The sequence below is a fragment of the Pseudonaja textilis genome, chromosome 8 (genome assembly GCF_049901715.1).
Source record: "Pseudonaja textilis isolate UNSWEBS1 chromosome 8, rPseTex1.2, whole genome shotgun sequence".
NCBI lineage: Eukaryota > Metazoa > Chordata > Lepidosauria > Squamata > Elapidae > Pseudonaja > Pseudonaja textilis.
The window spans coordinates 8041372-8059597 of NC_141997.1; the positions used below are offsets into that span (position 1 = coordinate 8041372).

General features: G+C 35.9%; 1 protein-coding gene across 18 annotated transcripts in view; it reads left to right on the plus strand.

Moving 5' to 3' along the window:
- MAP7D2 (MAP7 domain containing 2) overlaps nt 1–15405 on the plus strand; it is an 81001-nt gene extending 65596 nt beyond the window's left edge. For all 18 annotated transcript variants that reach the window (XM_087938210.1, XM_087938211.1, XM_087938212.1 and 15 more), the window contains 4 exons: nt 241–319; nt 4022–4208; nt 12837–13112; nt 14051–15405. In XM_087938210.1, coding sequence (XP_087794336.1) covers nt 241–319; nt 4022–4208; nt 12837–13086 — 516 coding nt within the window. In that variant the 3' untranslated portion in view covers nt 13087–13112; nt 14051–15405. The remainder of the gene's footprint in view (nt 1–240; nt 320–4021; nt 4209–12836; nt 13113–14050) is intronic.
- The last annotated feature ends 2821 nt before the right edge of the window (nt 15406–18226 follow it).

An 18226-nucleotide genomic window follows, 5' to 3' on the forward strand; every position in this document is an offset into this window, starting at 1 on the left:
CCAAAATAACAGCAAAACTTTAGCCTAGGATGACCAAACATGTTTTAAGAGTTTTCTAGAAGTCTGGGACAGAGTGGGATACTTAATTTTTTAAAAAACATTTATGCATGTATTACAGTAACAGATAAAATTTAAACCCTGTTGAACTCTGCCACATATTTAATTTGAAAAATATTTATATCTAATGCATCTATGCATTGTATGTAATATAATTATATGTAATTTGTTTGATGATAACAGAAAGAAGACACAAAATCAGATGAGCCAAGAATCTTGAATGTGGATCAATATCCCAACCCACTTGCCCTTAGTCAAGCAGGTAAAATGTGTAATTTCAGTCACACTTGCATACAAATAATCACTCAAAATCCATATCTTTGTGAAAAATGCTGGTTGTTATGCTTTCTGATCATATATTCACAAAGCTGAATATTTTAGGATGTTATTCTAGGACCTTACTCTGTGGCTTTCCCATACATACTTGTTTTGCTATTTCTGCTATTTTTCATTGTTATGTCTACCCTTCATTTTTGAGTTTTTCTTATTGTTTGGGATTTGGTAGTGCATGATATAATTTTATTAAGCAAACATTCATCCTTATTCTTTTGTTTTTGGCAACACCAGAGAGAACTGTTATTCCTCTCATGTGGAAGAGTGTGTGTATATGTAGATATATATGTATACATACCCCACCCCGCCTCCAAATAATACAAATGAAGACTGAAGTTATTTAGGCAGTGGATGCTATGGTTGCAATATTTCCAATCTAAGCAAGAAACAATAATCCAGCTGCATTACTGGTTAGTCCCTGAGACAATGTGCATCTGGCAAACAAGGGAGTTATGCTTTGCAAACATTTGGAGCGTAAGAAACAGTGCTTATCTATATTAAACAACTGGTTGTTTTCTACCTGCTCTGGCTAATAATCATCTGTTTTCTAAAAGATATGCCTAGAGAGTAGCCCTCTTCCTGGTTTATTTTGATTAAATCAGGAAGATATTCTAGATCAGCCCTGCTCCTCCTTATAGTGAGTCAGGACTCTGTTTGCACATTGTTATTTAAGTAATATTAGTAGGCATGTATCTCATATGGAATGATCACACAGTAACTTCTCTGGATTTAATTAATTTGTTAATTGACTTTGAGCGTAGCAGGATTTCCATTCCCTATCTACCTCATGCAGAAATAAAAGATTATAGCAGCTGAGGTAGTGATGGTAATTACAGAAAAGCATTTGTTTTCTTACTAGATATACTAGGTTAGCAGTAAGTACCAGGAGTAGCTAGACTTAGGGCTACATCTTACACACATACAGAGTCAGAAAAAGAAGGCTTTTCCCTTTGTTGCAATGAGAGAAAAAGAAAGAACTCAAAATCAGATCCAACAGAAGACAATTTTTTTCCTCATATTATCTGCAACCTTGCTTGTCATGCAGTATTATCACAAAAGCCAAGATTAAGATTGGCCCAATTTACACTGCTTGACTGCTTGAAAGTTAACTTTTCTGTTCCTCCCTCAGGATTAGAACTGGGGATGCTCTACAGTAGGGTGTCAAACTCTCAACAACACGTTGTCATCACAAGATGTAGCACTACTTTTCCCTCTTCGCTAAATCAGGTGGGCGTGGCCAGCACATGACGCATCTGGCCCACGAGTTTGACATCCCTGCTCTACAGTGAGGAATCCTAGTCTTTTTATTTTGTGAAATCTATTAAGACTCACTGCCCCTGGTCCCAGTTGTCTGGCAATTTTCTATTTTGTCCTTGTCAAGACTTTCCTTGTCTTCTTCTGTGTAACACCCTTAGAACAATTTATTCTATCGAGAGAGCTGCCTCTTTTTCCCAAACTGTGAGAGGCCTAAAACAGATCTCAGAGGTCAATAAGAGAAAATACCCTTAGCAACAGTGTTTATAAATACATCTTACATAGTGACTTGCCTGCTGACTAGATAATTTTGTAGCCTTTGTAGTTCTAAAGACATGGCTAAAACTCAGCTCAGCTATTAAAACATTCTGGTTTAAGACTGTGTAGTGCTTTGGATTTGAGGGGGGAATGTTATTTTCTCACAACTGAAAGGAACAGTGCCTTCTTCCAGATCTGTGTGGCTGTTCTTTGCAACTGCATCTGATCCAAATAAAAGGTATTTTTGGTTTAGGAACTGTCAACAGGTACTATGTGTACATGCCCTCTCTAAAGAACCATTTTTTAAAACTTTGAATCCAAAATGTTGCACAGCCTAGTAAAGCAGTGTTTACTTTTTATTTACAAACTTTCTTGACTTAAAGAACCCCTGGAATGCCAGGAAGATCCAGTTCTCTATAATTTATAAATATTTATCTAACACTTTTGTGATGACAGATTTTCTTCTTGTAGTGGCAGATATCAGATTAAATGTTCAATTTGCCCTACAGGCATATAAGATTCTACCTAGTTTCATAGCTATTCTAATATAAGGGCAAACAGAACTAAGACACTTATTTTGGTTAGCTGATGTTTGTATGCTTTTTCTTCTTTGTCCTTTCTTTTTGTTTGTTTGTTTGTTGATTAGTTGCATTGATGTCATTTATCACATCCCCTAAAAACTGCTCCAGTTTTGCAACAAAGTGCTTTTCCTGAGATAGTTATAGCACTGTTTTATAGCTCTTCCCTAAAGCTGAAGCAACAGTTTCATATATTTTTACGATATTTGCATTGTGTCCAAGAGGAAATTTTTATTTATTAATTCATTTATTTATTTTCACATTTTTAACTGCCCAACTCCCTCAGAGATGTATGAAGTTGTAGAAAGGTCTCTCATTCTTGCCTGAGATCATGAGATATTTCATTTTGCTTTACTTTTCTCCAAGCTGTATTCAGAATATGAGTACCCAAACAAGCAGTCTCAGTTTAGAAGTTAGGCATACTGCTTTTGAATACCATTGGGGATACTTTCACCCACTGTAGAAAAACAGGTGATTGTATTCTTCTACAGCAGGTGGAAGATTTTTACCCAGGGTGGAGATGTCTCAGTGCTGGGAATGTAGCAATTCCTGCTACTTATGGTGATTCCTTAAGGTAATTAAAAGCAATTCCTGCTTTTAATAAGCATAGCCTGTGTTCTAGTAGAGACTTGAGAATTGGAACTCTCAAAGTGTTTGGAACACCGTTTCTCAACCTGGCTGCCTTCAAGTCATGTAAACTGTCTTCCAGAGTTGCCCAATCGATATAGTAATTGCTGGTAATATGGGTTTTAAAATCTACACCCTTTAAAGAATCTCCAGATGGGGGAAGATTGGCTTGGCAGAATTATTGCCTCTTTGATGCAATGTTTATTTTTATATTTGATGGGGATTTCTCTTACATAGGAAAATGTATGTATGATTTGCATAAGACCTACCAATTGAAATTAATAGGAGGACCAACTCACATTTTATCCACCTGAAAATTAAACCTCTTTCAATAAATTCAGTTTTTAAGAGAGGAATATTGAACACATGCTGATGATATGGGGCTCCAGTAACTTATGTATTAAATGAGCACAGATTTTCATGTGAGAATATTTTTTGAAAAATGGAAAGACTTAATCCAGGAGAACTCATACTTAAAATTACTGGCTTGTCTTTCTCCAGCAATTTCCTTTTTCCAATCTATCCTTAGTGGTTAAATTTCTGCTATTAGATTCTCCTTTTGTAAAGGGGAAGACAGAGGAGGATTAACTATAAAGAAGAGAAATGGAGAAACAACATTCAAAAGAAGAGCTGCTGCTTTTACTTTCAAATTTCACTGGGAATAATATCAGATGTCTTACGATAAATGTATCATCTATTCAGTTCTTCGGTGACATATTTAATTTTCCAGGTTTGCCTATTTTTTTAGCTCTTTTTACATTTCTGCTTTGAATTTTGTCTAGCCAACTCAGGAATACTATATAATAAAATATTTTATGGAATAATGTGAGTAAACTTGTTGGATTTGTGAGAGTTGGAAACTTCTTCTGGGAAGTTTTTAAAAATCACATTTTCTACTGTGATTCTTTTTGCAGAAATTAATGGAGTAACAAATTGCAAAAATCCTAAAGGTGTTGAATGTGCTGTGTCTGAATCTTCTCCTCCTGAAGTATTTTCTAATGGTTTTAAGCCACTTGTGAGCCTTATTCAACTAGATGCAATGGATGGAAAATCTCACAGCTTGGATGAGTCAACAGATGAAGTTCAGTCTATGGATGTGAGGTACATAATACATTTTCAGAAACAGTATTAGTAATCTAAAGAAGGTAGCAATTCATTTTCTGTCCTTGGATTTGTCAGGTCCACATTGTGTCCTGCCATTCTGTTGGGGGAGGGGATAGGCCAGCTGCTGGCATTTTTTGCATGCTTTTGTTTTTGCTGTAACTGCCTAGGAATTAGGGAGGGGGATTGTCTTCAGAGACAAGCAGACTCCCTCCCAGCTGGTTCCAGCCTGGATTCAAGACCAACATGACCTGAGAGTTAACTCTTATCTGCCTAGCACCTCAGCGTTCTCAAAACAACCTTGCGGTATCACATTGGCTGCTGGTGGACTGATCAGGTGGGGTTGGGTTTGTGGGAACAGAAAAATTGCTTTGTACTTTGCATGGGCTTTTTCATATTTCACTTGACTTTATTACCAAAACACTCTCAGTAAAAGTTCTTTTGATTCAATTCAATGGAGTCAAGAATCTTGCTTTTCTGAGAGACTAGCTGGAGCAGGTCCTTACATTAGGCAAAACCTGCAAAGTCAGTCAACCCAAAGAGGCATACTGCCCTAACGTGGGGACCATTCTTACCATGTCTGCCCAAGGCAGTGACCAGGAAGAAGCTGAGCACTGTGGGAAAACATTGTCTAGGCATCCCCCCAGGCTGAACATTTCCAAGTGGACAGAGGTCAGGAGCCTGGGAAATTCATCAAAAATGCAAATAGTCCATTGGTGTTAGAAAGAAAGAAGACTGAAGGAAGAACCAGAGGGGTGACCATCCCCCGAGGTGGCTGACAGCAAGAAAGGCAACCAGAGCTGGAAGAGCTCAATGGTGAAGAGGAGGAAGGTAGAGAATGTGGTCATGTGAATCTACTGATGAAGCAAGCCATGCAGTTTATGATGCATGCCTTCCAAACCCTGTGTCATGCCCCTGGTGGAGACTGACTCTGAGGAAGAGGAGGAACAGCCAACAGGGAGTGGAAGTGTGGCTCCAGAGGTGGTGGAGGAGGCTGGGGAGGGGCAGAGGCTGGCTGAGCAGTCAGAGAAGCATCCAGGCACGTCCCCTATCCTTATGGCCTTAGGGCACGCAGGGATGAGAGGATCAGGGAAAAGCGTGGTCTGCTTGGGAGGAGAGGGCCTTGATCTTCTTCATGGGTTGCAGCTGTGAGCTCTGTATAAGAGTTTGAAACTGCGTGTTCACAGATGCTGGAGTCAAATTAGTGGTTTTTTTGGATGAGGTTTATCTTCGTTGGCATTCTTCCCATGAACTCTCCCCGATTATCTTCCTGGAATGTGTGATTAATTATCTTGGTTTGCCTTGGAACTCTCGTCAGTGGTTTGTTTTTGGTTTCCTTTTGCTTCATTGCCTACTTTTTGAATTTAAACTGTGACTAATAAAACAGCGAAGTTAAGTTGAAGGCATTACAAGACCTTGATTCATGTTTTAGTTTTTGTGTTATTTTTGAGACACTATGGGTCATCACACCCTGAAGGCACATGAACCACATGCCATGGCTGCCACCACTAAGGCCCAGTAGACCCAAGAGGAGGGGGACGAGCATGAGTGCTAGACACCATGGCAGATTTTTTTTTAGTTTTTTATTTTTAAATACAAACATACACATACAAAAACATAAAAACATAAAATCCTCTTCCATTTTATATACATACAGTGTATCAATTGGTTATGTATCTTTTGTGCTATACTTTTGTAGTCATTTACTCACAATTTATATCAATCTTCACATTGTCAAACTAACATATTTATATATTTATCAGTTATTAATCATCCATGACTAAACTATTTATTCCATTGTTTTATACAAGATGTTCCACATTTTATCTTAAAATTTATGTTATACTTTCAACCAGTGGTTATATATATCTGTATTATGTTTTATATCAATCTATTAGATTTCTATCACAAAATTATCTAGTCTATTATATTACCATGCCTTTTTATCCAATCATTGATAAAACAGATCCCATATCATATAAAATTGCTTATCTTCTTATTCTCTAATTTCAAATGTCAGTTTACTCATTTCAGCACAGTCCATAAATGTTCTTCGCAAATACAATTCTAGCTGCTGTTAAGACATTTACAATCAAATATTTCAGTTCTTTATTATATACGTCTGGTATGACTCCCAATAAAAAGATCTCTGGTTTAAAGTCTGTATGATGTTTTATCATTTTTCCAACCATGTGTGGATTTTAGTCCAATATTTCTTTGCGTCTGAACATGTCTACCACATACGGTAATATGAACCAGGTATCTGATGACATTTCCAGCATTTATCTGATTTATTCTTAAACATTCTCACAAGTCTCCTCGGGGTAAGTCCCACCTGTAAAACATCTTATACAAATTTTCTTTATATGCAGTTGACATTGTCATTTTGTAATTTTGAGACCACAATTTTTGCCATTTTTCCAAATCAATCCCATATCCAAAATTTTTCCCCCAAGCAATCATCGTTTCTTTAACTTGCTCCTCCTCCAATTTAAATTTTAATAGATATCCATAAAAGTTTTTTAATTACCTTTTCATCAGTACCCATCAAAATTTTATCTCAGTCAACTTATCATAAATACCTTCTGCCTTGGAGTCTTTATGAAACCTAGATTGTATTTGCAAATAAGAAAACCAATTCATTTTTACACCTTGTTCTTGCAACGTTTGCATAGATTTAAGTTCACCCTTTTCATTCAATAACTCCCCATATCTAACTGTTTGTTCCTTTGTATATATTATTGGATAAGAAAAAGCTTCAATAGTTGATATCCATGTTGGAATTTTTAAGTAATATTGTCTTTTAATCTTCTCCCAGCTCAAAAACAATGCCTCACGAATATAATGTCTTCTAAAATACCTCTGTGTTTTAGTTCCCTTATACCAGAGAAAGGCGTGCCATCCCAGCAGAAGTCGTGACCTTCTAAAGTCAATAATCTACTGTTCCTTAGTGTTATCCATTCCTTTACCCACATCAAACTTGTTGCCTGGTAATACAGCTCCCAATTGGGCAAGGCAAACCCTCCTCTTATTCTTGCATCTTGTAACAGCTTTAATTTTATTCTTGCTTTTTTACCCTGCCAAATACATTTCAACACAATTCTATTTAAATCTTCAAAAAACTCTTTCCCTAGTCGAATAGGAATTGTCTGGAATAAATATAAAACTCTAGGCAGTATATTCATCTTAATTGTGGATATTCTCCCAATCAATGATAGTTGCAATTTTTCCCATTTCATCAAGTCTGTTGCAATCTGCTGTTTGAGTTTAACATAGTTATCTTCCTTTAGGGTACTGCATCTTGGTGTAATATAAATCCCTAAATATTTAACCTTGTTCGTGACCTGTATTTTTAAAGTTTCTTCCAACTCTTTCTTTTGTCTTGTTAACATATTCTTTGTTAATATCTTTGTTTTGTCTTTATTTTTTCTCAGACCTGCTACTTTTCCATATTCTTCTATTTTTTCTATTAATTTGGGTGTTGTTTCCATTGGGTCTTCTAATATAAATACCAGGTCATCTGCAAAAGCTTGCAATTTATACTCCTCCTTTTTAATTTTCATTCCTTTTATTTCTTTTTCTTCTCTGATATTCCTGTTCAACACTTCCAATGTTAACACAAACAGCAGAGGTAACAATGGACAGCCTTGCCTTGTCCCTTTTCTTATATATATGGATTCTGTTAATTCTCCATTCACCATCACCTTTGCAGTTTGTTCATGATATATTGTTTCAATGGCTTGGATAAATTTCTTACCAAAGCCCATTTGTATTAGTTGCAGTAAAATAAATCGCCAACTCACATTGTCAAAGGCTTTTTGAGCATCTAAAAACATCAAGGCCATTTGCTTCTCAGGGTGTGCTTCATAATCTAAAATGATTCTCACAGTCTTTGATTTGTTTCTTTGGCAAAAATCCATTTTGATCAGTATGAATAAAATTATTTAAGTATCTTTTTAGTCTTTCTGCCAAAATTGAAGCAAAGATTTTATAGTCTGAGTTCAATAAAGATATAGGTCTATAATTTTTAACTTCCTGTAGGTCTGTACCTTCCTTCGGTATAAGTGTAATGTATGCTTCTGACCATGTTTTTGGTATTCTTTTCTTTAACATAACTTCATTCATAACTTCTAGAAGATGAAAATTCAATATTTCCTGGAAAGTCTTATAGAATTCCGCTGGCAACCCATCTGGGCCTGGAGCTTTCCCAGAATTCTGTTTTTTTAAAGCTTCTGTTAGTTCCATCATTGTTATATTTCCTTCTAACATTATTTCAATCTTTTTGGGTATCTGAGGTAAATGAAGATATTGTTTGATTTTTTCTTCTTGAATATTCTCTTGAAAATATAGTTTCCCATAGTAATCTTGTATAATTTTTTTCTTCTCCTCATTTCCAGAACAAACGTGTCTTTCTTTATTTATCAATTGGCGAATTCTTCTTGCTTCTCTTTCCTTTCTCAATTTATAAGCTAGCCATCTACCTGGCTTATTTGCATCTTCAAAGTAATTCTGTTTTGCATTTTTAATTTTTTGTGCTAATTCCTCTTTTTCCATTAGTCCCATTTTATGTTTAATTATATCCATTTTATTTTTAATGTCTTTTTTTGTGGGGACTTATGCAAGTCTTCTTCCAGTCTTTTATAGTCATCCTCTAATGTCTTAAATGTCTTTTTCTGTTTTATATTTCTTCTCCTAGTATAATCTATTATCAAGCCTCTTGTGTAGGCCTTCATCGTGTCCCAGAGATTCTGTAAAGATGTATCCTCTTTTCTATTTTCTTTGAAGAAGAAAACAAGTTCTTTCTCTATTTTCTGTTTAAAGTCTTTTTCTTTCAGAATCATATTATTTAGAGTCCATCTGGATCTCTTCTTATATCCTTTCCAAATAACTGATACTGGATTATGATCTGCCCATGTGCTTGTTTCTATTTCAATCTGTTGTACATTAGTCAATAATTCTGCTGACATCCATATTGTATCTATTCTAGACCAGGATGTGTGTCTATTTGAATAAAAAGTATATTGCTTACTTTCCGCATTTCTCTCTCTCCATGCATCTTTTTAATTAAATTCTTCTGTTATTCAGAGGAAGGATTTTGGTAGTATCTTTCTAACTTTCTTTGTTGTTTTCTGTGTTTTATAGTCCAACCGGTCATTAATTATTCCATTAAGATCACCCATCATGCAGATATTAACATAGTCCAAATCAGTTATTTTTGCATGTAATTTCCTATAAAATTCTTCTTGCTTATCATTTGGGGCATAAATTGCAATTAAAAGTGTTTTAACGCTGTTATCCATTATCTCCACCATCAAAATCCTTCCATCATCATCTATATAAATTAGTTCTGCCAAAATTGTTTCTTTAATATATAATGCCACACCTCTTTTTTTCGATTGTGCCAGCGATGTGAATAATTTCCCTAATTTTTCTTGTTTTAGTATATATTCATGTTGCTTTTTAATATGTACCTCTTGTAAGCAGATTATATCAAATTTTAATTTATCTAATTTGTGAAATACTTTCCTTCTTTTAATAGCCGAATTAAGCCCATTTATGTTAATTGTAATCAATTTTCTTTCATCCATGTTAAGCTTTATAGGAGGGTTTTATTGCTCTAGTAGATCTCAATTCTTGTTGTTCTCTGGGTTCACCGCCTACTGCACCTTCTTCTTTTTCTTTTTCAATTACTGCTATAGACTCCTCTTGGAATTCAGTTAGTGACTCTTCTTTTCCTTCTTCTTCCTCCTTTTCTCTATTCTAAGTAAAATAGCTCAGCTTTTCCAACTATGTCAATTCTGTGTCTTTGTTCCTGCCAAGTGAACAAAAGGCCTTCTGGCATCAACCATCTGTAGTGTACTCCTCTTTTAAGTAGCTCTTTAGTCAAGAATAAATATTCTCTTCTCATCTCTCTTACTCTTCTTGGTATCTAGTTCAGCACCACAATTTCTTTATTTTTATATTTTAGTGTTTTCTCTCTCGCCACCTGGAGTATCTGTGTCTTAATACTTTTCTTAGTAAATCTGATGTGAACTTCTCTTGGTACTCTATTCCTCATTGCATATCTTGTGTAGACATGAAACATTTCATCCATCCCATCCATCATCTTTTCTTTAGTTATTTCCAGTGCTTCTGCCAATATTTCTGCCATCATTTCAGCAAGGTTCTCACCTTCTATATTTTGAAATCTTAAGTAAAATTCTAATTTGTCCATTTCCCATCCTAATGATTCACCCCTGTCCTTCTCAATATTGCTCAAACGAATAGCAATATCTCCAATTTTCTTATCTCTTTGTATATTTTCTTCTTCAATTTTTTTGAATCTGTCTTCATATTCATCATCTGTTGAATATTTTCCACTTTTTCATCTGTCTTTTCAATTTTTTTGGTCAATTTTCTGAATTCCTTGCATGATCATCTGTAATGTCACTTCCTTCTCTTTCTCTTTTTCCTGTTGTAATATTGTCTGTATAGATCGTTGTCCTCCAGATGGTGAGGGGGTTGGTATCGAAGAAGCTGGGGCTGTTGTCTTTCTACTCATCTTGTAATGTTTATCTGTAAAGAAAGAGAGAGAAAAAAGAAAAAAGAAGGAAAAGGAAAAAGAAAAAAAGAACAAAGGCAAACAGTTGACCATGGCAGAGGTTTCAGTGACCCCAGCTGCTGCCATAACTGGTGCTGAGGAGGGCTGCCTGGGCTGCTGCCCTGGCGACAGCAAAAGGTCGGAACACTTCACCCATTGCTGTGAAATTTGATGGGAACCCCCAATAACTGGGATTTTTTCTGGCCCATGTTCTGACATACATGCAAGAATATGGGCCGGAGCTCCCTACTGAGGGTGCCAGTATGAGAAGTATTACCCTGGCACTGGAAGGGGTTGCAGCCCACTGGGTAGTGACACTCCACAATGCAAACACACCAGAGCTGAGAAACTTTGATCATTTCATGATGGCCCTTCGTTTCAAAGACCCTCAAGCTGACTGCAAAACAAGGGACCACATCAAAACCATGCATCAGGGATGCAGGGTGGTGGCAGAGGACACTGAGGAATTCTGTGACCTGACATGCCAACTTACTGACTGATCAGAGGACATCCTCATCAGCTGTTTCAAAGATGGGCTCAACAAGATATTCAGCAAAAAGTGTTCAGATGAACAACCCTTGTACCAACAAACCGACTGTGCCATAGAGATCCTACCCGGGGCTAAATTGCCTAAGTCGGAGCTATATTCAATGATCCCAAGAGAGTTAGATGAACTGTGGGTGTTCATTGACAAAAATATGGCCTGCAGATCCACTCAACCAGCCCAATCATGGGTAGCAGCCCCTGTCCTGTTTTGTGAAAAGAAGGATGGGACACTTCTATGGGTAGATTACAGAGAGTTAAATGCTGTTTGTGTAGAGAATATCTACCCCCTGCCTCTGATGAAGGACATGCTAGCCCATTTGGCCAAGGGCAAAATATTCACTAAGCTGGATCTGCAAGAAGCCTACTATTGTGTGAGAATCAGGAAGAATCAGCTCACAATGAGTGGGTTGACTATTGCCATGTTAAAGCCCCTAAACTTTTAAAACACTTCCATAATCAGCATCTGACAAACCTAAATGGCATTTTTTCCTGTTTTATGTTTCTTCTCTCCCTGTTTGGTTTTTTTCTCCTCCAGGATTAATGTCACTGTTCAAGGGGTAGCATGTCAGCTCCACACTATGTCCTGCCATTCTGTTGGAAAATGGGGGGGAAGACTGGCTGTTGGCATTTGTCACATGCTTTTGCTGTAACTGCCTGAGAATTAGGGAGGGGTATTGTCTTTAGAGACAGAGCAGACTACCTCCCAGCTGGTTCCAGCCTGGATTCAAGGCTATCATATTGTGAGAATTAACTGTTATCTGCCTAGCACCTCAGCATTCTCAAAACAACCTTGCAGCATCACATTGGCTGCTGGTGGACTGTTCAGGGGGGTTGGGTTTGGGAAAATGGAAGAATTGTTTTGTATTTTGCGCAGGCTTTTTCAGATTCCACCTGACTTTACTGCAACCACACTCTTTCAGTAAAAGCTCTTTTGATTCAACTCAGTGAGTCAACACACTCTTTCAGTAAAAGTTCTTTTGATTCAACTCAATGAGTCAAGAGTCTTACTTTCCTGTGGAACTGGCTAGGGCAGGTACTTCTAGGATTATGCTATATCAGAGTCTACACAGGTTTGTTTCATTACTAAAGTTACTGCAACCTGGCACTAATTCTTTTAAACCTTCTTGTTTCAGTGAAAAAGGCTTAGCTAACAAATTCCTTCCTTCACTTGTGTTCTTTCATTCCCACCATCACCTGAAAATCAATGTTTGATATTCAAAGTATCAAATGTATTTAATGTCAATAAATATAATATGCAAATACTATGCATCAGAAAAATATTCCAGTATGTCATAATGCTTAAGAATTTAGGATAGCAGCTTCTTTCAGTTCAAGGCTTAATATATACCTAATACCTATTCTCTTATCCTATTATTCTTTCATTTTAAAATAAGTAAGATGAAATCATGTTTTTAATCATATGAAGACAGTTTTATTGTCATACTTACATATGTTAAGATATACAGCAATACTTTGATTCTTTCCTTTCTTCCTTTCTACAGTCCTGCTTCAAAAGAAGAACTTATATCTATTCCTGAATTTTCACCATTGAATGAAATGATGCCAGGAATTACTTTGGACCAAAATGGATCAAATAATAGGAAGGCTCTTGAAGAACTACTAGATTTTACTGGACAGGCCACTTACCCAAAATTAACAAGTGAAAGTATTAGCATAGATGATTGTAATAAAAATTTGATTGATGGATTTAATAGCCCAGGCCAAGAGACAACACTAAGTACCTTGTGTTGACAAATACATTGCTACATAGCAATAAGGTATGATCCTTTCATAGAATACAACTATTCAGTTTTCTTTTCCAATGAAAAGTTGTTTGACAGAAGCCAATTCATTTCTTTCTTTAAATGTTAAATAAGTGACTGCTGTCTTTTATCTTGCCTATATTTTCCCTAGTTATGTTAACTGTAGCCACATGAGGGGGGAGGGATGAAAAAGAAAAATTATAAACCAGAAAGGGTTTTTGGTGGCAGAAAAACAACAAATTCCATCAAGTTTGTAGAGATTCTCAGTCATCCAAGTCATGGTTATTTAAGAGGTGCTTTTTCAGGAGGCAACTGGACTTCCTTGTTTTTTTTTGTTTGAAAACATTTCACTTCTGATCCAAGAAGCTTCTGTCAGAGCCGAAGAAGCTTCTTGGATGAGAAGCAGAATGTTTTCAAAGAAAAACCAGGAAGTCCAGTTTCCTCTTGAAAAAGCAACTTGGGACACTTTTAAAGAGAATTTATGCAGTTTTTATATATAAACTCTATTCATAAGAGATGCACTTGGGTTATCTAGGGATATCTGCCTATCCTTGCATCAGTTTATTTAATTTAAAAACAATATACTATAAAATCCAAAAATGAATTCAAAAATGTATATGACAAAGGATCTTGTGCCCTTTATACTACTGTATAAAGGTTAACAAACTTCACTTAGCAAAAGCATTTATGGATTGTCAAATTAGGTACATAGAATATTATTACCTGCCATCACAATGGATGGTAGAGATTGAAATGGTAAATGAGGAGTAAAGTAGATGTAGTAATTGTAAACTGATTAACTATATAACAAGGTAAGATCTGTTACACAACAGAAGTTTAGATGCATGAATGATGGCTCAATTATTCAAGGATAACATCCATATTTGTGATTTCTTTGCTCAGGGTTCAGTACTTTTGAGTATACTCACTGTATTTCTCTTTCTAATTGGCAGAGGAAATTGAGAACATAGAATACTTTCAATGCTGCTACTGTTAGTAAAATAAGAGCCTGTCCTCTGCCAAGCTGCTGCAGTCTGCAACACTGGATACCACAAATTCTGCACTGAATTTACAGTCTTCCCAAATGCATTGCTGAATAGTCACTTGATAAAAAGCGAGATTTTTTAATGGTTTGAGGAACTTTTGTGGGAATTTTGTTTAGAATATGATCTAGTGAAAATGTGGGTCCTAAACATCTCTCTCAATGGATTCCATTTATTTTAAAAGAAAAATTGCCAGTATACTTGTTTGACTGAAGGACCATCTTAATGTCATTTTATGAGTATTTCACCGAAGATATAGAACTGAAAAGGTTTGAAAAATAATATGCCCAACTGTCTTGAAGACAGTGTAGAATTAGAATTATCCCTCATCAATATGTGGCACATAACAAATTTTATGTTGTTTTAATCAATAACTTAGTTAATATTATGCTGTGTTAACGATATATATTAAAATTATAAAGTCTTTATTACATGGGTCTAAAACATATTTAAGTTTGTTCCTTTGGAATAAAATATTGCTACATTCAATTATGTATATTATACTGCTTCATAAGCCTGTATCAATGGATCAAAACTGAAATGTTTATATTGAAAATATATCAGTTCTCAATATCAGACTTCATAAATCACTGGAATTCTGAAACTCAGCATTGTAATAACAATAAACAATATATACACATGGCAACATACTAAGATGTAATTATGAATGCAGAAAATTATACTTATTCAACATGATAAACTGTTAGTATCTTTCTCTTGACAGATGTGACTGAAGAAAGGTTTTTGAGATAATTGGTATTTTAAAAAAACTATACAAAAAGCACAACGTTGCTCAGATAAGCATTTTAAGAATTGTTGTTTTTAACAAGATAATTAAACTTATTTAGGTTTTTCTTGTTAAAAATCAATGGAACTTGTAAAGGTTTAATTTATCTTGGAATTTGGCATAAGGAATTTCAAATCTCACTGATCTCTTTAATGCTATAGTCTGTGCTGCCCAGAGAAGTCAATTTTTGCCCTATTCTATACAACATTTTTTTTTTGCTAAAGCTAATAATTTTTTGTATGTTGGTGTGTGTTAAACTATAACTCTGTTGTTGTGTCTTGTAAAAAGTGACCTGTTTAATAATTAAACCAGCTACAAAAATATGTGACAATATACATTATTCCTTACAATAGTTATATTAATGTATTTCCACAAAAGTAATTCCTCGATGGCTTGCAATATGTTGTAGCATGGTACAGTATCTTTCAAGTTAACCCTGCAATTTTCATTTTACACAATAAAATATATCAACCTATCATATATGGCTATGATATTCTGATAGTGGTATTTTTGTTCTTGTTTTGTCTGAGAAATCAATTCATGCCAGTTGTATTTGTTCCATCAAATATAGAAATCCTATTTGAAGCAGGTAATAGTTCTGCTTGTGTGTGTGTGTATGTTTCTAAAATACTGTAGAAGTTATATAAGGTTCCCAAATATCAGTCTTCTATTCATTTGATTTAATATTCTTTCATCAGCAATATTGGAAGGCAGATTCAAGAAGGTATCCTTTAGTTGTAGAACCTGCCTTCTGGCTCAAGTCATTAAAACCCTGGAGGATCCTCCTTTATTATTCCTTTCAGACAAATATAACTAGCAGCTTATTTAGGAATACTCCAGGTTAGCCTAACTTTATGTTATATATTTTCTGGACTAAGAAGACCCAAGTTGCTGAGTTTTGCATTATCCCTGTAGGACTAAGTACCTGCATATGAATGGATCCTACTTAGAGTATATGTCAGCTGCTACTTCACTCTCACTTGTGTTTCAATACCATGCAGTGACAGTCTGCCATGAACCATGGGGAGGGGTGGATGGCAGGGGAGTTGTTTGGGGGAAAGTGAGAATAATTGCTATATCCCCCCACCCCACCAGACGCTGCTTGCTGTATCTCCCTGAAAGTTGTTTCAAAGTCATCCAGCTGGGAGAAGAACGCTTCATACCAACCCATGCTTGAAGTTATTTAGTATTTTTTTTAGTATTTATCTGATTTGTCAATCGCTTACAAGATACAGGTATAAGAATAAACATAGTTTTGAATACATGAGATAGATACTTATAAGAAAAATAAAAAAACAATAGGACAGGGACGGTAGGCACAATTGGTGCACTTATGCACGCCCCCTTATAGGCCTCTTAGGAAAGGGGTGAGATCAATAGTAGACAGTCTAAGGTTAAAGTTTTTGGGGTTGGGGAAGAAACCACAGAGTCAACTAGAGTATTCCAAACATAGACCACTCTATTGCTGAAGTCGTATTTTCTGCAGTCAAACTTGGTGCGGTTAACCTTGAGTTTGTATCTATTGTTTGCTCTTGTATTGTTATGGATGAAGCTGAAATATTCATTGACAGGTAGGACATTGCAATGTATGATTTTATATACTATATTTAGATCGGACTGGAGGCGGTATAGTTCTAGGTTTTCTAGGTCTAGAATTTCAAGTCTGATGGCATAAGGTATTCTGCAATGAGTAGAGGAGCGGAGACCTCTTCTTGTGAAATATTTCTGGACTTTTTCAATTGTGTTAATATCAGATATGTAATGTGGGTTCCAGGCTAATGAGCTGTATTCATGTATAGGTCTAGCAAATGTTTTGTATGCTCTCGTTAGTAGGGTGATATTACCAGAGAAGAAGCTACGTAGGATTAGATTAACAACACTTAATGCCTTTTTGGCTATGTAGTTACAGTGGGCTCTAGCACTTAGATCATTAGAGATGAGTACTCCAAGGTCCTTGAAGTTACCATTCTCAAAACATCTTGCTTGAATCTGATTGGTGGGGGAGGGATAGTGATAGGAAGCAGCTAAGGGAGGGAAAAGCTGAATTTAAGAGATTTGATTCTCAGTTCTGGCTATGCACTATTGCAATGCACTTGACTTCTAATAAAAAATATACCTTTCTGAACAAATAGAACCAAGGATTGTTTCTATTTAGTTTAAGTTGAAGCAGGACTGACAGTACATTTTAAGGTACACTTAATTAAAAGTCAGAGTACCATGCAATTTTATTGTATTGTTATTCTATAATAATAAATTTAATCTCACAAAAAATTGATATGATTAATATTTGAGAGACCTTCAGGAAATCTCCGACCTATAGGCTGGAATAGAAAACTGGATAGTTAAAAAAAGATTCTGGAAGAAAACAAAGACAAACCATTTCCATAAGGCTATCAACTAACTGTATGAACATGCCCATAGTAAGGTGCAGTCAAATTCACAACTTGAAACAGAATTTACCTGACATTAATCTCCAGCACAGCATTATATATCAAATTTCACATCAGCTCTTGTTGTTTTATCATGAGAAGTATTTAAAATATTTTGAATTACCACTAAACTAGTTGCCTGGGACCAACTTTAAAAGACAGGCTATGTACCATAGCCTGTTGGAAGTTGGCACCCACACCTCTCCTAGAGGGTTGAAATGTCCTGGGAAATGTTGGAAAGGCCAACATTACGTTTCCTCTAAAATGAGTAGAAACTCAAGAGCAGAAACACACCTCAGAAGCAGAAACTCAACCCCACCTTTGTTAATGGGTAGGCCATTAAGGCCTGGGCCAGAATACTTTACATAATATCTCCAGGTAAAACTATAGCAATTGCCCAAAGCCTTTTCAGTGCATCATCGAGCAAGGCTCAACCAAGCCTGGAACTCAGGACAGCCTACAGAGTTGCCCTTGGGAGTCTGATAACCAATCAGAATACAAGCTCAAATTCAAATCCCAACAGAGGGTATAAAACCCAGGCACGCTCAGCAACTCAGTCCTTTTTTCTTGATCTCTTCCTTCATCTTGAAGCATGTGACCATCCTTCCTTTTCACTCTGAAGCTCCAGGCCATGTGGTCCTGATATTAAACCTTCCAAACAGCCTCCATGTTTCCAGTGTCTTTTTCCCCACTTGGAACTGAACCCAGAAGGATATTTCTTCCAACAAGCCTTTTCAGTAATTAACATTTTCTATAGACTTAATAATGTATATATGGTGCTTGACATATATATTAGTCTTCCATAAAATAGATTATCCCAACGGTGCTTTTTGAGGCAACTGAACTTTCTGGTTTTTCTTTGAAGACATT